The sequence below is a fragment of the Chelonia mydas genome, chromosome 14, assembly GCF_015237465.2.
Source record: "Chelonia mydas isolate rCheMyd1 chromosome 14, rCheMyd1.pri.v2, whole genome shotgun sequence".
Taxonomy (NCBI): domain Eukaryota; kingdom Metazoa; phylum Chordata; order Testudines; family Cheloniidae; genus Chelonia; species Chelonia mydas.
In genome coordinates, this window is record NC_051254.2 from 40,773,916 (window position 1) to 40,797,676 (window position 23,761).

Sequence of the window (23,761 nt, forward strand, 5' to 3'; positions counted from 1 at the left end):
GCAAACCCTGCCTCATTCTTCTCAAAGGCAATTAAAGCAGCAAAAGACTTTTCTTTTTTTTTTTTTTTTTATTGCTTATCTATGATACAAAAGGACAGTCGCACTTCAGCTCAACCCTAATAAATGGGCAGTGGTATGCTGAGGGAAGCCACTCCACACAGAAGAAGTGATAATGATCTCTTCAAGTGAGGTTGTTTGCCTACATTGTGAAACACAGTAACAGAATCTAGAGTTCGTCGTAGATCATTGGACACGCCTGGATGTCTGAATTGCAACCCCAAGTCAGGCTCAGGGCCAGTGTTTTCTGGAAATTGCTGCTCTTACCATAGTTTTTTCCAAAACCATGTTTCATTTCCAGAATCGCTGATCAGAGGGGACGGGGGTGGTGGCGGTGGTCTCGTGCACCCGCCCCACCTCCCTGATTTCTGCCAGGAGACACCTGACTCCTCCCCAGGGTGCAGGACAGAGGCTGGGGGCTGGCTAATGTTGAGACTTGTGTGAGGAGGGAAGAAGTTGGTGGCAAGTTTGGGCTCGGCCACACCACTGGGGAGCTTCCCCTGGGCAGGCAGGGCACTTGGCAGCTGGGCGTCTGACTCCCTCACCGTGCTGCAGAGCGGATGGTGCTCGCACCTGCTCTTGGCAGTGTCCACAGTGCTTCTCCCCCGCTCACCTCCCTGCACACAGCTGGCTCCTGCCCTCAGCGCCCAGCATCTGTCCCCCCACTTCCCCTGCACAGCTGGCTCTAGCCCTTCTCCCCAGTACACAGCTGGCTCTAGATTCCCAGCTCACATCTCGCTCCTCTGCACAGCTGGATCTTGCCCCAGCTGGCTGCAGACTCTGTGCAGTTCCCTCTCAGCTAGAGCCTCTCCCTGACCCTCTGATTCCTTCTGATTTTCCACCTTGTGCTTTGGCCGTTCACTACCAATACCTAAAATGGTTAAGCCTGAGGACAAATTAAAGAATTTGGCAAAGATGTGCTCCATATGGATGGAGGGAAATTATTTTGTACAGTTTGCAGCAAAGTTCTTGACCATCTTAAAAAGGACCACATGAAAGGTCCACGTTATGTTATAGCAACAGAAAAAGAAAATGAAGGGCAAAGAGTGGTGATGCAACAAAGCATGAGCTCACAATTACTGGTGTACTTGCACGACAAAATGAAAATCAGAAATAAAGGGAACAGATAGTACTAAGACTGGGTGGAGGCTTGTGTGACCCAGGGTGCCTAGGGCAGCCCTCACTGGAAATGCTAAGGTCAGGCAGGTTGCAAAAAGGAGAGCAGATACTCCCAAGACTGGTGGTGGTTAACACTGAAGTTAAACTCCCCAAGCAGTTACAAACTGTGCTTCTGGTTCCCACAGTATCAAGAAGCAAAGAAGAAATCACACAGCCCCCTGATTGCATTCCAGTTCTTTGGCTCCCAATCAGCAGCTAAGTCCAGTACAGTGAGAAGTTACTTGAAAACTCTGCTCACATATACAAAATGTTCTTCTGACCCCAAAGGGTCAGCTATGTCACCAGCTCAGTATAGGTTTGGATCTTACCCGAAATACCACGCTGACAGCCAATCGTTTATAATAAACCTTTAAGTTTAGATGCTAAAGAAAAAATAAAGAGAATTTGTTAAATGGTAAAGCAGTCACATACATATGTATCGTTTGTATACACACAGTCATATACATACAAAGACTTAAGTTTGAATCACCTTCAACATTACCAACAGAAGGGTACAAACGCTGCCTCTGATCTGTTGGCAACACTTCAGTACGAAGGACAGAACGCACTGGACTGGACAATGTCAAGCATCAAGTTTTTTAAAGCTGTGGAGAGAAACTGCAGGGGTACTTAAAGACAGACAGCATATAGATTTTTTTGCAATGTCAGAATCCTTGATCCCAAGCAAGTTCATGGACTCCCACAACTGTAGTGACTATGAACAGAGAATTCTGCGGCCGAGTTCTGTATCAGAGGGTGAATGGGCAGTTTACTCGAACATTGTAAATGATCTTCCTAGTACCCATGACATTTCTCTCTCCAGCTTTTGGAAAAGCTAGCACGTGTTTGCCAAAACTTAGCCAGATTGCTCACGTTCTTTTGTCAATCCCATGCAATTCTGTTGATGCTGCTACCGTTGAGACCAGCCTTCTTGGCAACAAGGACACACTGTTGACTCGTATCCAGCTTCTTGTCCACTGTAACTCCAGGTCCTTTTCTGTAGAACTGCTGCCTAGCCACTCTGTCTCTAGTCTGTAGCAGTGCATGGGATTCTTCTGCGCCTGTCCTTGTTGAACCTCATCAGACTTCTGGCCCAATCCTCTAAGCCCTGGTCTACACTAGGACTATAGGTCGAATTTAGCAGCGTTAAATCGATGTAAACCTGCACCCGTCCAGACAACGAAGCCCTTTATTTCAACTTAAAGGGCTCTTAAAATCGATTTCCTTACTCCACCCCTGACAAGTGGATTAGCGCTTAAATTGGCCTTGCCGGGTCGAATCTGGGGTACTGTGGACACAATTCGACGGTATTGGCCTCCAGGAGCTATCCCAGAGTGCTCCATTGTGACCGCTCTGGACAGCACTCTCAGCTCAGATGCACTGGCCAGGTAGACAGGAAAAGAACTGCGAACTTTTGAATCTCATTTCCTGTTTGGCCACCGTGGCAAGCTGCAGGTGACCATGCAGAGCTCATCAGCAGATTGTCTGCTGCTGCTTTCACGGAGGGAGGGAGGGAACGGGGGCCTGATGATAAGTACCCAGAACCACCCGTGACAATGTTTTAGCCCCTTCAGGCATTGGGATCTCAACCCAGAATTCCAATGGGCAGCAGAGACTGCGGGAACTGTGGGATAGCCACCCACAGTGCAACACTCCGGAAGTCGACTCTAGCCTCGGTACTGTGGAAGCACTCCGCCGAGTTAATGCACTTAATGCACTTAGAGCATTTTGTGTGGGGACACACACACTCGAATATATAAAACCGATTTCTAAAAAACCAACTTCTATAAATTCGACCTAATTTCGTAGTGTAGACATACCCTAATTAGTCTACATCCCTACTAGTCCCCCTCCATTGCATGTTCCTTTTCCTTTGTATATGCATCAGGTTTGCTACAGATCCAGTTCCTCAGAGAATAGCACCTTGAAGAGCTCACGAAGACATCGCTCAGATACGCACAGTCCCCTTCTGCTCTTACTTCAAACCTGTAATGTAAGCCATGGAGCTAGTCAGGAGCTGACCGTTTCCCCCTCCACCTGCATCTCTCACGGTCAAGGTAGCATTCCACACATTTGGATGGTGAAGCAGAGCTGCAGCGCTCACAGGTTCTCAGGGTTTCCCCTTTCTGCACCAGCAACAGGATTCATCCCAAAACTCCCACCTGGCAGCCAACGATCAGAACAGGAGGAAACATCTCAGGCAATCATTAGGCACAGCAAGCCGAAAAAGGGAGCCGAGTGGGGCAGCTCTCGGCCGCTCAGCAAACCAGAATTTTTCCATGGCACGGCCATAGTCAGCTATCTTTAGACATTTTTTTTTAACCCTTTATGACTGATGCAAACTTTAAAAATATGAACAGGGTGTAGCCAATGTAGCAACCTCTGCCTGAGTCTGCGGACCATGGAAACTGAAGTGTACCCTGACAGTGAGGTATCTCTTGAGCACCTTCAAATTAAAAGTAACCCAGGCCCAGATCCTTTGAGGATCTGGGCTTGAGTTAGACATAGGCGCTGACTCCATGGGTGCTCCAGGGCTGCAGCATCCATGGGGGATAAAATAGGGGGTGCTGAGCACCCACTGGCAGCCCCCCTCTCAGCTCCCCCCGCCCAGCACCACCCATCAGCCAGTGGGCCCCATGTATCAGCGCCTTCCCCCTCCCTCCCCATGCCTCCAGCCCACTGAGATCAGCTATTTTAAGGGCGTGCAGGAGGCTCTGGGAGGGAGGAGGAAAGAGCATGTGGCATGCTTGGGAGAGGGGCGAGTGTGGAGTGGGGCTGGGGCCTTGGGGGAAGGGGTGGAGTGGGGGCAGGGCCTGGGGCAGAGCCGGGGATTGAGCACCCCCCGGCACTTTAGAAAGTCCGTGCCTGTTTCACTGCAAAGGTGCATCCACTGGGACGCTACCCCCCAGAGGTTTTAACTCCTACCGAGACAGCAGGCTGGAGAAAGGGCATTGGGAGCCCAGATCAAGGCCAGAGACACACACTCCTCCTTGCACCGTACTGTGCAGCACAGAAAAGTTAGGCCCTATTTTAACACCGGTTTTAAGATTAAAAGTTCTAATGGGGTAAGCTGTGCATCCGTCCACGCTAACGTTTCAGTCGCTTGTGATTTACCCCTGGGAAAGCGAAAAGACAGAAATGGACTCACAGCTGCTGGTTGAAGATGGTTCCGTTCACCCACTTCCAGGGCTGGCTTGATTCTCTTCTGAGCCCAATCCAGTGCTCAACGAGGCCTGCATAGTTCATCATGAAATCCTGAACAAGAGGACAGTGTGTATTAGATTGTGCCGTGCGGCTCAGTTCCTGCCCCACAGGGCTTTGTACAGCAGGGAATCTCAGTTGTATAGCTAAGGGCTTGTCTCCACGTAGGAGTTGCAGAGCTTGAGCTATACCAGAATAGTCACAGCATGACAATCCCCATGAGTCTGGCTGCACGTACAGTGGTACAAAAGTGATTGTTTAGGTACAGGAAGAGATCTAAGCTACCCTGCTCCAAGGCACCTTTATACTGGTATAACTATATCTCCACTAGGACTTAGATCAGTATAACTACCCTGGCAAGAAGCTAAAAGGCGCACCCTTAAAAGAAGTTAACCCTTCTAGTATAGACTAGGCCTCAGCTTTGTCTCATTTTTGGGTGGGATTCCCCCTTTGTACTCTGGGATCAGGGGATCCATACTGCGTGTATACCCCCAGAGAGAACGGTTTTCCTCTCTTCTGCCCCCTCCTGCCTTCCTGCAATATCCCAGAGGCTCCTTATCTCCCCGGCTCCTCTCTGCAATAGCAGCTACTGCCCACAGCTCCCCTTCTAGCTCAGTCACACCTGCGCTTTGCAGACGCTTCCCCCCTCCCCCAGCTTCCTTTGGGTCTCTCGGGGAGGATGGGAGAGACTCAGCCACCAACTCCAATCACCCTGGCTCACTGCCAAGAAAACCCAAACCATAAAGCTGCCATCTCCAGTCAGAAGCTGGGGGTTCAAAAGGTCCGTACTGATCACAGAGGCACATTGATAGCCAGGGCAGGGACTTAGCTTCCAGAATCTCATTCATTCTCGCCTCCAATCCTGAGAAACATCAAAGGTCCTACTCCCACTCCAGGGGTGGGGCTCTGCCCACATTCCAACTCTGTCTGTCATGCCAAGCCCAATCCATTGCAGTTAGAAAGAATCTGCAGGGGTCTCACCTTTTCCTCCTGGGTGTCAATCACAGCCAGGGAAGCATTGAACGAAGAGCAGAAGTGCTGGCTAGAATTCCAGTTCTTTTCTTCCTTTGAGAAATAGTAGCATTTCCCTCGGTATCCGACCCACACCTCCGGGCAGCAGGGGACAAAAGGGGGGCCCGGAGAGGGGAGAAAAGGGGGGCCCGGAGAGGGGACAGCAAAGATGGCTCGAGCATCCAAAGATCTTGTGAATAGGAGCACTGAAAATGAAAGAACACAAAGTTAAGAGACTGGTGACACATATACCTGCTCTCCGAGAAGAGTAAACAGGAATAATCTCATCAGATCCACATTTCAGGCTTCTTAAGCCTCTGGAAGCTGCTCAGAGGATGGGAGGGAGCCAGGTTGTTAGAAACTGAACCAGTTATGAGGGGCCACCACGCCTCGGTTTGTTGGTGTGGAGTGTTGGGCTGAATTCAGTGAGGATGCAGACAGACAGGATTTCCATGCATCAGCACAAAATGCAGAATTCAGAGCTTGGCCCAAATTCAGGGAGCTGCAGAACTGTCAAAGGACCAGCAGGAGAATACAGCTGGTTCTGATCAGCTAGGACACAGACTGCTTCACTGGCCTGGCTGATTCCCTCTTCCTGCTCTTTGCTTTGCTCTCCTGGAGAGGCATGTTGAGACCAAAGTGTGAATATCCATTTCAGGAGATAAAACACTGAAATTGATAGTGGTGGACCCAGGAGAGAGGAGGACACCAGCCCTGCTGGGCCCTGATAATGCTACTAAAAAGAGAAGGGCGCTCGTATAGAACTAGAAGCAGACTTTGAGGGCTGGCAGCCACTCTGACTGGGTCTGCCACCCCAACCTCTGTCAATACAGCAGGAATATTTCAATTGGATCGAATTATTAAACAACGTGTAAACACCTAGAGGATAACAGAGTAATGAGGAAAACCCTACATGGATTTGCCAAGAACAAATCATACCAAACCATCCTCATTTCCTTTTTTGACAAGGATACTGGCCAACTAACAAACTGAACTTGTTTAGAGGGGAAGTAAAGGCAGTTATAACAATATACAAGAGGAAATTGAGAGTGAATATTGTAGGAATTGTAGAAAATTGATAAGGGAAACCAAGGAATACAAGGAGAAATCTGTGGCCAGCAGAGTTTAGGAGAATAAGGAGTTTTTTAAACATATATTAGGAACAAAAAGAATCCTGACCATGGACCTGTCCATTACTAGATGAAAATGGCTGGATTATCAATAATAATGCAGAAAAGGCAGAACTGTTCAATAAATATTTCTGTTCTGTATTTGAGGTACAAACAGATGATATAGTCCAATCATATATGGTGATAATCTGTCCATTCCACTAGAATCTCTGGAAGATGTTAAACAGAAGCTACTAAAGAGGTAAGGTGGGTGAGGTAATTGCTTTTCTTGGAACAACTCCTGTTGGGGAGAGAGACAAGCTTTCAAGCCACACAGAGCTCTTCTTCAGGTCTGGGAAAGGTTCTCCCGGCCTCGGAGCACAAAACAGACTTTTAGCATAAGTAGTTGGCACACATTGTAAGGGACCATTCAAGGTAGAGTGGGGATGTTGAAATCATGGTCCCAGTCACCCCTGTGCAACTCATTTTGGTCCCATGAGGCACTGCAAAACCTTCACAAAACTCCCTGTGCTATATGGTGCTGAGTTTCACAGAGGGATAGGTACCCAGGGTGCACTGCTCTCTGCATTGATGCAAGCGCTGCTAGTGAGGACGCGCACTGCCACCAAGGAGCGTAGCGTGGACACGCAAACATGAGATAATCACTGGGGCAGCTGTATGCTGACATAATTTAGGTCAGCACAATGCTATAGTGTAGACATGCCCCTGAGACGGAAGTGAAGTAACTTTCACCCAGGGACATGAAATGGCCACAAGGTGGCACCAGAACTCTAGCAATAGGAAAGGGCCTATTCAACTGAGTGGCCAGGAATGTTGTCTGTAGGTAAGAGGTGAATCAAGTTACTTTTCTTTCCCATAACCCAGCAAACAGAACCATACTGGTTAATGTTAACCAGTTCAGTGCCACCAGAGAGCAGCAGTAGGATCACCATAACTAACATCCAGTGCAGTGGATGGATAGTCAGAGGCAGGTTTATTAGGGTCACGCTGGGTAAGAACTGCTAAACCATCCTAAACCCCACATCAGTTAGCAGTTTCCCCCACAATAATCCCTCCTGCTTGCTCTCCGCCTGGAAGGGATTGTTTCCTGAGATGATCTTTTCTGGGGTGGGAAGTTTTTGAGTCAGACCCCCCCCCGGTGATTTTTGAGCATATCACCTTTTCTGCACCAGAGTAACTCAGTAGCTGCACCCATGTGGCTGGTGCTCAGTCAGGAACAGACACTAAGCCTGGAAGATTTAGGAAACCAGGCCATTGTTATCAAAGAAAGAGCATGCTCAGGACGTACACAAGGCATGTATTACTCTGGGGACTTAACTGTGCAGTGCAGGAGTAGTCAATAGGTGGACCGGGGGTCAAAGCCAGACCGCTAGGTGCTTTTGAACGGACCCTGAAATCTTCTTTATTTACTTATTACTATTGTTATATTTCATTATTATTTTCTCTGCAGTCTGGACCTTGGCTACACCTTGACCAAGAAATTTGGACCTTGACTAAAAATAATTGACTACCCCGGTTTAGTGCATACTACCATGTGCACGCATACTGTGGAACTGAGTAGGGAAGTCAGTGATTAGGGCTTGTCACCACGATCTAAATGTCTGTGTCTAGCTGAGGTATGAATCTACCCCACGCCAGTCTGCTGCGGTCTGACTGTCTATGGGCACCCTACTGACACACATTAACGATTTGTTAATACATTTTGATCTACTCCCCTTTCAAAGACCAATAGATCAAATCGCATTAACAAATTTAAATGTGCATCTACAAGGTGCACACTGAGAACTCAGAGCAGGCTAGTATGAACTAGATTGACGCCCCAGCTTGCCGTGAACTAAACATTCCTGTACGCAGCCCCCTAAAATAGTTTTTGACACATGCTCAGCATATATTTGTGCAACTCGTTTCAGGAGCGACTGCAGCTGAGAGTTTAATAATTACAAGTTTCATACCCTGTACAGAGCACTGGATATTAAGACTCTACAGACCCGTGAGAGAGGCTGCCAGACCTCCTAGGTCCCTCCAAAGACTCCTAGAATGGAAGAGGTACATCAAGGAGCCTTTCTGTTCTGGGAACCTCTCTGCACCTCGAGGTGAAGAACCCCAGAGCTCACAGATCTCCCCTCACCTTACACTGTGTGAGTCAATGGGATTCAGGGGCCGTCTATGGCAGGACAATTTCCACGGATGTAATAATGGTGCTGAATGAGTCTCTGTGGAACAATGGTGGCTAATTTTGGTCGCTGCAGTGAATTGCATCAAGCCCCTCTCTGTCTGCACCTCTTCAGCTGCACTGATGCCATTACACTGGCACAAAGGATGCAGACTAGCTTGGACTCAACCCACGCTCCTAGCTGCTAAACTCTCCTGGGGTCAAGTGATCAGATCCCAGGGCAACAGATAAATCCCACCCCTGACAATCTTACAGCACCTGCTTCCCCAGACTATTGGTACAGCAGGGTTCACATTCACCAGGAACAGCCGCCCTCGGAACTAGCAGGTGCTGTCTGTGCAGACTGGGGGAGTCAACTCTGCGTAAGTCATAGAATCATTGCAATGTAGGACTGGAAGGGACCTCAATAGGTCACCTGAGACATGACCAAGTAAACACAGACCGTCCCCGACAGGTGTTTGTGCAACATGTTCTTAAAAACCTCCAACCATAGAGATTCCACAACCTCTCTAAGTAATTTGTTCCAGTGCTTAACTACATTTTACCAACAGCAAGTTTTTTGTAATATCTAATTTAAATTTCCCTTGCTGCAATTAAAGCCCACTACCTCTTGTCCTGTCCTCAGTGGTTAAGAACAATTTATCACCCTCCTCTTTATAATAATCTTTCACATACCTGAAGACTTATGTTCCCCCTCAGACTTCTCTTCTCCAGACTAAGCAAACCCAATTTATTTCTATCTTTCCTCACAGCTCATGTTCTCGAGACCTTTAATAATTTTTGTTGCTCTTCTCTGGACTCTCTCCAATCTAGCCACATCTTTCCCAAAGTGAGGTGCTCCGAACTGGACACAGTACTCCAGTTGAGGCTAATCAGCACGGAGTAAAACGGAAGAATTACTTCTCATGCTTTGCTTACAACACTCCTGCTAATACATCCCAAAATGTTGTTTGCTTTTTTTGCAATAGTCTTACATTGTTGACTCATATTTAGTTGGTGATCCACTATAACCCCCAGATCCTCTTCTGCAGTACTCCTTCCTAGGCAGTCATTTCCCATTTTGTATTAGTGCAGCTGATTATTCCTTCCTAAGCGTAGGATTTTGCATTTTTTCTTATTGAACTTTGTCATATTTATTTCAAAACAGTTTTTCCAGATCATTTTGAATTCTGGTCCTGTCCTCCAAAGCACGTGCAACCCCTCCCAGCTTGGTACTGTCCACAAACTTTATAAGTATACTCTCTATGCCATTATCTAAATCATTGCAGAAGATATTGACTAGAACTGCACCTAAGACAGATCCCTGCAGAACCGCACTTGATATGTCCTTCCAGCTTGACTGTGACCCATTGATATCTACTCTCTGAGTATGGTTTTCCAATTAGTTGTGCACCCACTTTATAGTAGGTTAGTTTAGGCTATATTTCCCTAGTTTGTCTATGGGAAGGTCACGTAAGACAGTACCAAAAGTCTTACTAAAGTCAATATATACCACACCGACCGCTTCCCTCCTATCCACAAGGCTTGTTATGCTGTCAAAGTATTAGGTTGGTTTGATATGATCTCTTCTTGACAAATCCATGTGGACTATTACTTAACACCTTATTATCTTCTGGGTACTTACAAATTGTTTATTTGCTCCATTATCTATCTGGGGATTGAAGTTAAACTGGGTTGTCCTTATTGCCCTTTTTATACATTTCCCCTCTATATTCCCTCATCACTCCTTTGTCCCTGCTCCCACCCCAGACTCCAACCCTTCACCCAAGTCCAAAACATAGACACCTATCCAGGGGCTTTTGTCTCCTGCCCGTGAAACCTAGTTAAAAGCCCATCTCAGGAGGTTAGCCAATCTGTATCTGAAGATATTCCCCCCTTCCTTGATAGGGGTACCTCATCTCTGCTCTGCAGTCCTTCTCGGAACAGCATCCCATGGTTGAGGAAGCCAAAGTCCTCTTGGTGACACCATCCACTCAGCCATGCATTAACCCCCAGGATGTTTCTGTCTCTACCTCGGCCCGCACCCTTCACTGGAAGGATCGAAGAGAACATCACCTGCATCCACCACTCCTTCACCCTCACTCCCAGAGCCCTGTCATCACTTCTGATCTGTTCAGGGTCAGACCTCGCAGTATCATTAGTGCCCACGTGTATGAGCAGCATGGGGTAGTAGCAAGGGGGCCAAATGATCCTGGGCAACCCTTATATAATGTCTCAGATACAGGACCCCGGCAGGCAGTACAGCTCCCAGGATGCCGGGCCAGGCCTGCAGATGGAAGTCTCCATCCCCGTTAGGTAACTGACCACCACTCTTAATTTCCTCTTGGGAGTGATGGCCGGGATCCTCCCAGCCTTGGGGGTACAAGGCTTCTCCTCCTCCACCTTTGGGGGAGACTCGCCACCAGGGCAGCATACTGGTTTTTCATCACTAAGGATGGTGGGTGGGGAGCAGGGGTGGAGCACTGCCTGCTGCCAGAAGTAGCCAGCAAGTGCAGTCCTCTCCTGCTGGATTGCTCCTCCACCTTGGAGGTCTTCATATGCATGTTTTCAATGAATTCCTCATGTGGATGGATGCGTCTCAGCCCAGCCACCTCCTCCTGTAGCTTTCACACCTACTTCCTGAGAGATTCTACCAGTAAGCACCTGTCACACCGGATGGTCCCCCCAGCCTGGCTTTCTGTGATGGGGAAATGCTGGCCACAGTCTCTGCAAATCCACACCAGGACCTGGACCAGGACCTGGGTAGAGGCATCCACGGTCAGATTCTCTTTCAGGACAAAGATACAGGTGGAGGAGCCAGGAGCAGTGTTGGCATTGGCTATGGGGCCCTACCGAACAATGCTAATTTTATTCCTTCTCCTGCCTCCAAACTCCCTCTCAAACTCCCCTGTTCGCTAGCTCCCTTTGGTCGCTTAGAGTGTGTCTACACGGCAAGAAAAAACCCGCAGCTGGCCCAGGTGACCTGACTCAGGCTCATGGGGCTGAAAAACCGCTGTGCAGATGCTCAGTCTTGGATGGAGCCTGAGCTCAAACATCCACACAGCAATTTTTAGCCCTGCAGCCTGAGCCCCACGAGCCTGAGTCAGCAGAGACGGGCCAGCCACTGCCATAGTGCTGGACTTTTAGCACTGTGTAGACATAGCCTTAGCGTGTGGCTTTTAAGCCCTTCTCTCCTAGGTCAGCCCTGCCCCGTCTTAACACACAGGAAAAGAGTGATCACAAGGATGACCAAGCATGAAAGGACAGGAAGCTAAAGCCTTGCTAGTGGACACACATCTAGTAGGCCCCCAGTCCCACACAGCCCCCAAACACACAATCCCCAAGAGAGCACGCTGTAAACTGTAACCAAGCCAAAAACAAAAACCAGCCAGACAGACCAGCTCCCTTGAGGGAGGTGTCATTACTGCATACTACGGCTCACTTCAGTGACGCCGCAGCTTCTGCCAGCCCGGGGATGCCAGAAGGCCAGGCCGGTACCTCAGGGCAACATACTGCAGGCAGAGGGCCCAGCTCATTGCTGCCCTGCACCTTCTCCGGTCAATCACCCGCAATCTGCACCGGTATCAGTGACTGTGCCTGGGGCCCAGCAATAGTGACTTGGACCCAAAGAGCTCAGAGATTTGCTGGCAGAACTAATTTCAGTCCCGACACAGAGAGTGCCCAGGTGCAGGGGTCTGGGAGGGAGCGGGAGGGGGGTCTTGGAGGAACATCCCCCAGGAATCCTCTGTCCTGGGGCAGAAGCCAGACAGGCCAGGAGGAGAGACTGACTGTGGTGGCTCCAGGGGGAATGGGATGTGCAGAGAGGGGGAAGGGAAGGTTGAGAACTCACCTGCCAGGACAATAGCAGGGATGAGACATAAGGACACAACTGCAAGGGCGACTGCGAGCACAATTGTATGTTTCTTGTAGTAGTTACATTTCTTGCAGTTACAGCGAGGTTCTGAAACAGAAAGACCCGTCAGGCAGGGCCGCGAGGACACGTCTCCCCGACGGCACCAGGGCTGGAGCTGCCCTAGAACATGCCCCGTTCTGTCGATTGCTCCTTCCGTCAGACGCTCTGGGAGAGGAGCCCGGAGGGTCAGGCAGGCTGGGGCTGGCAGAACAGCCCCTCCTTCCCCTCAGCCCAGTGCCCTCCCTGGGCACCCCCAGTCATGCTGTCATGGGGCCTGGTGAGCTCAGGGGCACAGAGACAAGGACCCCCATTTTCTGGTGACAGGAGCTCAAACTCCCCCCTCTCGCTCCCTGCCGAGCGCTGGCTGGGCCCACACTGCCGAGTGCCCCTGTCCCCGCACACTGGGGTCTCACACTGGCCATACACAGCAGAAGGGGGGAGAATGAACCAGGCAGAGATGGGCCAGGGCTGTCACAGAGGGTCTGACACATCCAGCCCAGGAGGGCCCTGCACAGCCCCACGGCCACTGCTGTGTGCACCAGACAGCAGCTGTGAGCCAGGGATCGGTGCCCTGAGAGCCCCTGGGGCTGATCCAGTCCCTGCTGCCCACAGACGGGCGGTTGCTGGGCACTGGCTGCTGCCACTGAGAGCCTGGCCCCATGTGGGGCAGCCTCAGTGTCTCTCTCCAGCCTGTTCCCAGGCAGCGATGCCCCATTACCTGGCTCCCTGCCAGTCTCCAGGTGTCTACTGCCACCAATACGGGACCCCTGCTGCAGCGACTCTTTGCTTTCCATATTCCCGGCTGCTGACTCCATGGTCTCTCTCAGCGACACCCAGGCTACAGGCGCTGCTGCAGGCGCTGGGCTGGGGTCGGCTGCTCTCGGTCTGACTGGGTCCGATTCAGCAGCCGCCGAGCCGAGCCGGGGCGGGGGTCCTGGCCCTGGTCGCCCCCCTGCTCCGGACTCTCCAATCTGGAAGCCGAGACGGACCCAGCAAGACAGCTCAGAGGCGGGTGGGGGGGCGGGATTTGTGGTTTCTCGTTCCCTGCCCAGCAGCCCAACCCCCTGCCAGAGGCGGTGCCATGATGATTGAACCCCCTTAAACCCCATCAGCCCCTCCACCCCCCAGGGCTTCAGAGAGCTGATCTGCCACGGGCCCCGCCCTCCCGTGACAGGCACCCACGGGGGGGGGCGGAACCTTCCAGGAACAGGCGCGAGCAGAGACCCGTGAGGGGGGGTCACCGGCCAGCGCCGGAGGGAACCGCGATGCCCCGCCCCGGGGGGTTTCCCAACAGAACGCACAGGGGCGGGGCAGGCGGCTCATTTGCATAGAGCGCTCCCGCCCCGGGCCCTAAGTGCGCATGTGCAGCATGTCTCTGGTTTGCCACTAGGCGGCCTCGCGGGTCACGATGGAAACCGACAGGCTGGCTCCGCCCCTCCCCCGTCCCTTCGTTCTTCCCCGGGCGGCCGCGCCCCGGCGGCGCCTCTTACCCGGAAGTCCCGCGGGCTCCGGGCTGGCGGCACTTGCGGGGCCGGGCCGGGATCGCGGGGATCGGACGCGGGGAGCAACGAGCCTCGCTCCGCGCGTTCTCCGGGCTCTGATCAGCCCAGCGACCCCGGGCTCTTCCGGGCACGCTCCGCGCGTTCTCCGGGCTCTGATCAGCCCAGCGACCCCGGGCTCTTCCGGGCTCGCTCCGCTTGTTCTCCGGGCTCTGAGCTGCCCAGCGACTTTGCCCCCTGCAGCAACAGCCACTCAGCGCCGCGCAACGCTCCGCTCCGCCCCGCCCCCTGGGACAACTCCGCCACTCAGCACCGCCCAATGCTCTGCCCCGCCCCCTGTCACCGATCCACCACTCAGCGCCGCCCAACGCTCCGCCCCGCCCCCTGTCACCGCTCCGCCACTCAGCACCGCCCAACGCTCCGCCCCGCCCCCTGTCACCGCTCCGCCACTCAGCACCGCCCAACGCTCCGCCCCGCCCCCTGTCACCGCTCCGCCACTCAGCACCGCCCAACGCTCCGCCCCGCCCCCTGGCACCGCTCCGCCACTCAGCACCGCCCAACGCTCTGCCCCGCCCCCTGGCACCGCTCCGCCACTCAGCACCGCCCAACGCTCTGCCCCGCCCCCTGGCACCGCTCCGCCACTCAGCGCCGCCCAACGCTCTGCCCCGCCCCCTGGCACCGCTCCGCCACTCAGCGCCGCCCAACGCTCTGCCCCGCCCCCTGGCACCGCTCCGCCACTCAGCGCCCCGCTCCTGGTAACGCGGCTCCGCCCCTCTGTCACTAGCAGCCCGCGTGGCCAGCGCAGCCCGGGGCCGTTCTCAGCAGGTGCTTCGGGACGCGCAGCGCCGCAGCCTCCGCGGGGCCCTGGGGCCGGGGCGCGGGAGGCCGGAGGAGCCCGGGACTCCGCAGCCCGCCGGTGAGTCTCCCCGGCCGCGGGGCTCCGGGCCGCAGCGGTAGAAGGAGCCGCCGCCGGCCGGTCTCATACCCCGTGCTGGGGGAGCCCGCCCGGGAGCAGCCCCCACACCCGCCCGAGGGAGGGCGCCCTCCGTCTGTCCCGTGCGGGGCTGCAGCACCGAGCAGACCTCGGGCAATCGCGCTTGACTGATGGAAAGTCAGCGAGCGAAAGCTCCAGCCGAGCCCCCTCCCCGTGGCGGATTAGCCATGGGGCCAAGGGGGCCCGGGGCTCTGGCCAATTTGGGGGGCCCGGAAAAATGGTCACCCGCGTGCCCTGAGCCTGCTCCCCGGCAGGGTGTGTCTAATGCCAGTGAATCCCCTCCGCCAGAGCCCGTTCCTAGTGATGTGCGTGCCCGCCATTCAACGCGGGTAGCTGGACTGGAGCTGAGCACCTCATACAAATGTTAAGGATCGTTTAAAAAAACAAAAACAACTGAGAGAAAGTGGCTGAGCAAGGAGGGCAAAAGAAGTGTAAAATGCTAATGTCCTAGGCAAGGAACAAAGAGGAGGAAACTGGGTTTGTCTCTCTCAGCTGATACCTTTCCTGCAAATCCAAACCCCAGAAAAGAATTGTCCCTCCCTACTTATGCCTTAGAAGCAAAGGGCCAAATCTCTGGCTGATGTAACTCGGCGGCACTCCAGTGACTTCAGTGGAGCTATATTGATTTACACCAGCTGAGGATCTGGCCAGCTGTGTTCATTCCAATGCACGCTGGTATTGAGCTTCCTTCATCCATCTCGTGGTAATTATCTTGGTTCTTGGGGGCAAAACTGGAGGTGTCTGGGTTTTACAGAACCGTGTGGTGTCTGCAGGTCGGCTGATGGGCTGGGATACGCCAAGACTGGAGGAGAAGTGAGTGCAGCAGTATCAAGTTGTATTGGCAGGGCTCTGAGGCCCAATACTGGGATGGCAGGAGCCTTGCAGGTCAGGACAAAGTTCCTTTAGCAGAGCTGTGTACAAGAAGTTTGGGCTGTGGCTGGCTCCAGCTGATGCTCCTAGTTTCACTATGATCCCCCTGAATCCAAAAATCCAGCATAAATTTAAGTAATCATCATGTGAATCCCCAACTGGAGCAAGCTTGGAAAAACCACTCCGATGCAATGTCTTGATTTGTTGGGGAGGAACCATGGGAGAAACAGGGCCAGGGCCATGGAAAAGGGATGGAATGGGATGGGGCCGCAAGCCAAAGGGGGAGAACAGAGGTAGGACCACAGGCAGAAGGGGCAGGGAGGGGCCCCCCACTTGCTCTGGCCCAGGAGACCTTAATCCACCTCTGCCCCTTCCCTGCATACTGGTCCCTTCCAGCCAACGTTGCCTGAGAGGTAACAGCTTTTACTGGACCAAACGATACCGACAAAAAACACTGTCACCCGTGGGCAAGCGCTTGTCACACAGCGCTCACTCCAGGTCTGATCTTTCCACCCTGTCCTCAAAGGAAACCTGCCTGACACCTTCCAAAGCCGAGCCTGGCGCTTGCATTCATAACTTTGCTGCACACTAAAAACCATGGACTGAACGGGCACTTTTATCCCAGGACTCTCGCTCTCCCCGGGCTTGCAAAGGCCCTTTCACGCCTCCACCTTCTCCCCAGTCCCAGGCAAGAGATGGCATGGCAGCAGCACAGAAGCCCTGGATTCAATCCCTCTCCTTCCCCTTCGCTCTGGCATCAGGAACCAGGAAGGAGGAACTCGCCTAGGCTCGAATTCAGTGCCAGTGGCCCATTTCCAGGGCTGGCCTGGGTCCTCCGGAGGCCGATCCAGTGATCAGGGAAACCCTCGTAGCACAGCATGAAAACCTGGGGGAAATAAGGAAAGCAGAGGGAGAGCAGGTATCCAACCCTGCTCACTGGTCCCTGTCGCACAGGACTCTGTGCCCGGGGAGTCTGTGCTCTCTCCCACCGCAGCAGGGCAGGGAGCCTCAAAGGGAAGGCTTAGCATGAAAGGAGGCCTCACCCTCAGTGGGATACCCCCTTCCCCGCTTCTCATGGTCATACAAGGATAACAGCAGACTCAACTGGCCTGGCCCTACAGAGGGGGATTCACCCATCTAGGCTTTAAGGGCAGGCAGGTGAGTCTCATCACTCTGACCTCCCAGCCACATGGACTGAGCCCAGCCTGATTCCAGCCCTGCCAGTCGTTGCCAGGCCCAGGCTGTTGTGACGACAGAAGCATCTGTGTGTTTCTCTCACTGCGCCCTGCTCACCGTCGATCCCAGCCAAGGAGGCACTGAGGGAAGAGCAGTGGCTCTGGCTGCAGCTCCAGTTTGCTTGGACTGCTGGGAAACAGTAACATTTAACTTGGAACCCGCCCCAGCTGACCGGGCCCCAGGTCCTTGCAGAGGGTGCGGTATGAGCAGTGGTGCGCGGAGCAGCCAAAGGGAACTACTCCATATGAAGCCAGTCAGGACTCTGGGGGAGACACCTCTCCATGAGCATGCTGTCTCCAGGGCAAGAAGCTTACACTGCTTCGACCTTCCTGGGTCTGCCTCGGAGCATTCAGCATCCCCTTCTCACACCGTGCGCTTCCCGCAGCGAGTCCGCACAGGCGGGGCTCCGGGGGAAGCCAGAGGGCTCTGCACCCCAACTCCGCAGTCAGATGTGACTCCTAGCCAGCCAGTAAAACAGAAGGTTTATTAGACGACAGGAACACGATCTAAAACAGAGCTTGGAGGTACAGAGAACAGGACCCTTCAGTCAGGTCCATCTTGGGGGGGCAGGGAGGCCAGAGCCCCATCTGGTCCTTCCTCTATTTCCCCAGCCAGCTCCAAACTGAAACTCTCCAGCCCCTCCTCTCTCGCCTTTGTCTCTTTCCCGGGCCAGGAGGACACCTGATCTTTTTGTTCTCCAACCCCTTCAGTTGCACCTTTGCAGGGGAGGGGCCCAGGCCATCTGTTGCCAGGAAACAGGGTGTCGGCCATTCTCTGTCCAGACAGCCTCACACTGGCTCTGTAGGGCTCTGCAACAATCACACACCCTTATTCCCCTACATAGATACTTAAGCACTGCATAGGGGAAACTGAGGCACCCACACAGTATTCAGAGAGAACATTAAGAACAGTCCCGCTTCATCACAGCTGCTACCACTGAAAATGAGAGAGTTAAGAGAGCCTTGAGTTATGCACATCAAGAGTTTTCCACCTTGCCCAATTTGTTTGCATCCCTCTCTGGGCTGCAATAACTCAACAGCAGACAATTTTTAAACCTTCCCAGGTGGTGTGATCGCACATCACTGCATAGCAGTAGTGAGGCACCATGGTCTAGTGGCAAGAGGACTAGACTGGGGTCAGGGTTCAATTCCTACATGTGCCACTGATCTGCTGGGTGTCCCTGGGCAAGTCCCTTCCCTGTGCTCGTTTACCCTCCCATCCTCTGTTTAGGCCTCGTCTAGACCCAAGGTTCCCCACTACTCTTGACTGTGTCCTGTTAGCACCTTTAAAGACGTATTCAACACTTTCTACACTACATGCTATGAGGGTTTTAAGCACAACAGCTGTTTTCCCCCCAAGTTTAGGCAAGGCCTTAGATGCTAAGTTCTTGGGGACAGGGACTGTCTCTCCCTTTGTGTCTGTGCAGCGCCTGGCACAATGGAGCCCTGATCTCAGTGAGGGTTTCTAGGTGCTACCGTAAAATGCTTTTTTTATACAAGTGACTTTTCATTTTTAGGAAGTGAGGAAGCCGAGAGTAAAGGCAGAGCGTGCCCAGCACAACACATTTCCCTGCAGAGCCACTTGTGTCCCTATAAAAGCTGGCACACGCCCTTTGTGTATCTGGGCATTTAAAGTCATCAGTGATAAGACACAGCCTGCTGTGGCTATTTTCTGTACTGCCTTAGAGGAGCTCTCAGGAGCAGTTGTGATGGGCAATGGTAAAATTATGAACATTTGAAATCTGATGTGCAGGCCCCAGAACGAAGTCTGCCAGCCCAGCTGGGCCCTTGTCCAAGCTACTGGAAAGAAAGGGGCACTCTGATGGCATCAAAAGAAGCCTTTCATTTCTGGGAGCCTCTGACTGCGTTTGCTTCCCCAATTCCTCTCCTATGCCCCATATACTGTCACCTGCTCTGGAAGGAGCCCTGCACCAGGAGGTGTTTGGATCCAACACTCACCACAGATCACTGCAATAGTCACATTCCAATAACCCCAAGAACTAATTTCTGGTCCTCCCAGACAGCTATTAAATGCTCCTAACAAATGCCCAGTAGCCAACAGCCCCCTCCCAAAATACTGCACATCGATAGGTTCATATTCAACGGCATAAGCCGCAAACCCTCTGATCATCCCATACAGGTCTGTGCAACAGGGGCCAATTAACATCCCTGTGGGGAGCCTGCACTTCACAGTCTGCCTCAGGGTTAAAACTCTCCGCTTTAGCGCTGCATTAACCCAGCTGTCCAGGTTGGATCATAAAGCACGAGCCGTGGGTGTCCCTGCTCTGGCTTTCGCAGGTGTGAGCTCTGCCTGGGACTGATGCGGGAGTGGGATGGGAATGGAAGAGGGGTGAGAATGTAGATTCAGAAAGGCCAGGGCATTAGCCTCACATGCTCTGCAGACAGGGTTACCCAGCTTCCTAAGAGCTGAGGGTGGGGACTGAATTCCGCCCAGTAACCCAGATTTATGTCTAAGGAGTCCCACGTTACTATAAGGAGTAGAAGATGCCGGGGGGAGCTGGATGTAGTGTCCTGTTTAAAGCCATTTGGAGCTTGGATTGCAGAGCCTAGTGAGAGGGGGGAGCAGAAAATGTGTAACTGACAGCTTCAGAGAGAGGATGGGCAGCACAGAGCCTGGAGAATGGAGGGCTGGAACTTACCTGCTGGAGTAACTAGGGTGATGGGCAAGATTGCCAATTCACTCCATGTGTAGCTGTGTTTCCTGAACTGGCGTTTATGTTGATAACCTGAAAGAGAAAACCATTGATGCTTTTGAGGCTGCACTAAAGGAGGAGCCTGGTGGGTGGGGGGACTAGAGACAGGGTTAGTCTCCAGTGGGTGAGGGCAACACTCAGATAGTAACACAACTCATCTGCATGGTAACACTCAGGAAAGTTAAGGGGAATCAACTAATGCTGTGATATTAATGTGCATAACTTGGACTGCATTAATCCCCGGTGTGGATGCTCCAGAACTGAAGTAAAGGGGCTTTCATTCATAACCTAATCCTCTTTAAGGGTAATTTGTGGATTGCTGTGACAATGCTACAAACAACAAAATATTTACATGCACAGATGTAGGGCTCTGCATGTGGACACCTTTCCACATGCCCACATCACTCACATATTTCAAAGTCTGTCCCTTAAAATGACCAGAAGAAGGAAAAGGTGAAGTGAAAGAGGAAGACCAAAGGAGAGGCCTGGACCAGAATTTACAGAGGGAGTATGATCAGGGTGGATTGATTTAAATCAAAGTGATTGATTTAAATCAAATCACAGATTTTAATCATGATTTAAATCAGCAAGCGGGAAACCTTAATTAAAATCAATTATTTAAAACATGTTTTGCATTTGTACTTTTTAGTTATTTTCCTAAAGAGAGGTTGTTTCTCATTGTTTAACCATTAGTAACCATTAAAACATGTTGATTTGTAACTAAATATTGCTTTTACACTACATTTGGTGCTTCATTTTGCTAAGCAGGAGGACATGCTATATCTGTACACATTTTTTTAAGCATTTATGTAGGTTAACTTAAGAATCTGAATAAATGTAATTTTTATATTTCATATTATGTTCAAAAATGGTGAATGGTGTAATTCTTACGTACAAAATAATTAGTTTTTATTTGTAAGTTGCATCAAGCTCTATTTGGATAGAAATTCAAATTCCATTACAAATTAACAAAAACAGCTTTTTTCTTTAATTAAATAAACTACCTTAAATGGGCTGAATGCATCAGAAAAAGTTTATCAAAATATGTTTTGCATTTAAAACTAACTGATTTACTAATCATAGGAAGTATTATCTGTATCAATTGAACTGATTAGTTCTGGTCGCTGTGTCCTTCAAGACTTTAGAACGAGTAGATCTCACCCTATCACATCGAGTTTTCATTCATAGATTGGGAGAGGAAAACAAGTTTTCCTGCTTTTCCAGCTCCTAATAAGTTTCTTAACTTTGAAGGAACTAATCATTGGACTGAACTAGTTGAATAAACTGAAATGAGAAAAATTTCTCTCTGCACCTGCAGAAGAGGCTACTGCTGGCAAGAGTGAGTTTAGCCTTTCCCCAGTCTGACCAGGTGCTTTGCCAAGTGACTTCCACCACTTCAGTGGTTTGACTTTCTTTAAAACTTGGCAGCAGACCTGTACTGCTTATTTTCTGTATTTAATTAAAATGATGTTAATAGCTTAAAACATAGTTGTCAATTTCAGATTTAATTTTAATAGATTTATTTCTTTTTAAATAAATCTCCATTTAACTTAAACGAAAACAATCCAGTTTAATTTTTTTTGTAATCATTGATTTTTATCCACCCTGGATACGATACCTGCATTTACCAAACCTGCCTGCTCCACACCTCTAACTTGTACCTGTGCTGTGCCCATAGAAGTCCACGTGGCCATCAGCCTGTCAAAAATATAAACCCAGCAGAAATCTGGGGGTCACACGCCCCCTCCCATGAGTCACCTCTGAGTGTCTGTCCCCAGCCTGCTCCTAGGCAGTGACGCGGGGGTTACCTGGCTCCCACAGTCTCTCTGGGTCTGCATGGCCACCGGGGGGCTGCTCCAGGGCAGGTCGTGGTCAGGGGCGCGCACTCCGAGCCGCCTCTCTCGGTGACGGACACAGCTGTGTCCTGCGGGCACTGGGCTGGGATCAGCGCCCCTCTCGCGGTCAGCGGTTTCTTCCAAGGCCCCAGTGTCCATCCCAGGCAGCTGCAGGGGATCCCAACCCCGGCTCCTCCAGCCTCGGCAGCTTCCCCGGGTGAGCTGATCTCCAGGGTTGTGGGGCGTTGTGGTCTCCTGCTGTTAATTAAAATGGCTTGCGAGAGCTACCCGAGAGCTATTACCAGTGCGGATGCAGGGAAATTACATAATCTCCACCCCGAAAACCATGCGATTTACAGACACCATCGCCCCAGCCCAGGGGGGAGCTCCGGTAAATATGTTCAACCCCGCCCTGGAGTTTTCATAGCATGGGGGTGTGTGTGTGTGTGTCAGGGAAATACTCTGTGAGCCTTTCAACCCTGCCCCAGCCCCCATCAGCAGGTCTCCTCCAGATCCCCTGTCAAAGAGACAGCGCCTGACCCGGATCTCAGCGCTCCAGGGGTTTGTCACGCCCCGGTCCGCCTTGCACCGGGCTGGGGAAGCCGCCGCAGCCCGTGGGGTCAGCCAGGGATGGAGAATGTCCCCGCGGGGATGTCTGGTCCCAGGGGGCGCCCCGGGGAGCCGGGCAGAAGGAGCGCAGAGCAAAGCAGCCGCGCAAGAGCTCGGGGGTTACCCGCTCACGCCCCCTTAGTGCGGCAGCCTGTCCTGACAGCCCTTTACAAGTGATGGGGAGACACCCACCCAGCCTCCGCGCCGCTCCCCCGCCTCCGCTCCGCTCCTCCCCGCCCTGTGAGTCTGTTCCTCCTCCCCACGCTCGGATCCTCCTCGCCCTGGCCCTGCTCCGAGAGTCGGTTCCTCCTCCTCCCCGCCCTGCGAGTCTGTTCCTCCCTGCTCCTCCTGCCCCCTTCCTGCTCTGTCTCTGCCCTGGCCCTGCTCCGAGAGTCGGTTCCTCCTCCTCCCCGCCCTGCGAGTCTGTTCCTCCCTGCTCCTCCTGCCCCCTTCCTGCTCTGTCTCTGCCCTGGCCCTGCTCCGAGAGTCGGTTCCTCCTCCTCCCCGCCCTGCGAGTCTGTTCCTCCCTGCTCCTCCTGCCCCCTTCCTGCTCTGTCTCTGCCCTGGCCCGGCTCCAAGAGTCGGTTCCTCCTCCCCCCTCCCTGCTCGGAGAGATTGCTTCTCCCCTGGGGCTTGTGCACCCCACTGAAAACACCCCAGTGCCTGGCACGGCTGGGCTGCCGCAGCAAGTCCTGCAGCCCGAGGGATTCTGCTGTTGGCGCAGTTACTCCGCCTCCCCCAGTGGGGGGAAGAATCTCTCTCTGTCCGCATTGCTAGCAGCACCAATGTCCCCCTCCCCCTCCTGCGCCCCCTGCCCTGAGCTGGAACCCCCAGAAATGGCACTTCCGGGGTTTGGGTTTCTGACACTGTTTTCAGTGCAGGGAGTGAAGGGAAGGTTTGTGGCTGTAACAAGCACGCAGCGCAAAATGTCCCCTGGAAAGTGAAAGTAACTCATGAGTTGAAGGAGGACACAACAACATATTGCTCATCCCAGAGAGACTCCGCCCCACCGGGACAGTAGGAAAGTCCTTGTCCCCACTCCCAGACAGAAGAATGGGCTCCATGCAGAGCAGGCTCAGGAGAGGGGGGAGAACACAGGGGGGAGAGATTGAGGTGAGGAGTGGAGAGGAAGGAGGGAGAATTGAGAAAACCAGGGGATGAAAAGGGGGAGCAGGAGAACGCAGCAAGGGGAGGGGGAGGGAGAGAATCGGGGTAGAAGGTGGAACTGGAGAAGGAAAAAGAGAGAGAGGAGGGGAAGGAGAAGAAAAACAGAATCAGGGAGGGAAGGTGGGAGCAGCCCCCAGCGACTGCAACAAAGAAAACACAGAGCTGGGAATGAACCCCTCATTCACAGCCCCTGGAATCTGTGCACCTCGAAACACT

The 23,761-nt window shown here is 52.4% G+C and overlaps 1 protein-coding gene and 2 long non-coding RNA genes across 6 annotated transcripts; 1 reads left to right on the forward strand and 2 right to left on the reverse strand.

Annotated features, from left to right (window-relative positions):
• Positions 1-1,568: 1,568 nt before the first annotated feature.
• Positions 1,569-14,366, reverse strand: LOC119567786 (C-type lectin domain family 2 member D). 2 transcript variants are annotated; one of them, XM_037915112.2, is made up of 6 exons: positions 14,113-14,366; positions 13,341-13,593; positions 12,560-12,670; positions 5,398-5,633; positions 4,364-4,470; positions 1,569-3,377 (listed from the first exon to the last, which is right to left on the reverse strand). In XM_037915112.2, exons 2-6 carry the CDS (start codon positions 13,435-13,437, stop codon positions 3,326-3,328), a joined length of 603 nt encoding a protein of 200 aa, XP_037771040.1. In that variant the 5' UTR covers positions 13,438-13,593; positions 14,113-14,366; the 3' UTR covers positions 1,569-3,325. The 2 variants fall into 2 exon arrangements, with proteins under 2 accessions (XP_037771040.1, XP_037771039.1); XM_037915111.2 differs by having other exon boundaries at positions 1,569-3,201; positions 14,113-14,362.
• A 534-nt stretch (positions 14,367-14,900) lies between these two features.
• On the forward strand, positions 14,901-20,788 carry LOC119567789. Its single transcript, XR_005227785.2, has 2 exons — positions 14,901-15,037; positions 15,889-20,788. It is a non-coding gene; the product is annotated as an uncharacterized LOC119567789 (long non-coding RNA).
• Positions 15,934-23,156, reverse strand: LOC122462859. 3 transcript variants are annotated; one of them, XR_006285730.1, is made up of 4 exons: positions 21,743-23,156; positions 19,881-19,967; positions 17,279-17,679; positions 16,809-16,871 (listed from the first exon to the last, which is right to left on the reverse strand). It is a non-coding gene; the product is annotated as an uncharacterized LOC122462859 (long non-coding RNA). The 3 variants fall into 3 exon arrangements; XR_006285728.1 differs by having other exon boundaries at positions 15,934-17,679; positions 21,743-23,146; XR_006285729.1 differs by lacking the exon at positions 17,279-17,679 and having other exon boundaries at positions 16,807-16,871; positions 21,743-22,564.
• Between the last annotated feature and the right edge of the window lie 605 nt (positions 23,157-23,761).

What these genes read in the sequence shown, in the direction of transcription:
- LOC119567786 (XM_037915111.2), bottom strand. Translation starts at nt 13,437, where the DNA reads ATGGAGTCAGCAGCCGGGAATATGGAAAGCAAAGAGTCGCTGCAGCAG. An exon ending in CCCTGCTATTGTCCTGGCAG is followed by an intron (nt 5,634 to 12,559) that starts GTGAGTTCTCAA and finishes TTTCATTTTCAG; the next exon opens with TGCTCCTATTCACAAGATCT. An exon ending in TTGACACCCAGGAGGAAAAG is followed by an intron (nt 4,471 to 5,397) that starts GTGAGACCCCTG and finishes CCTCTTGTTCAG; the next exon opens with GATTTCATGATGAACTATGC.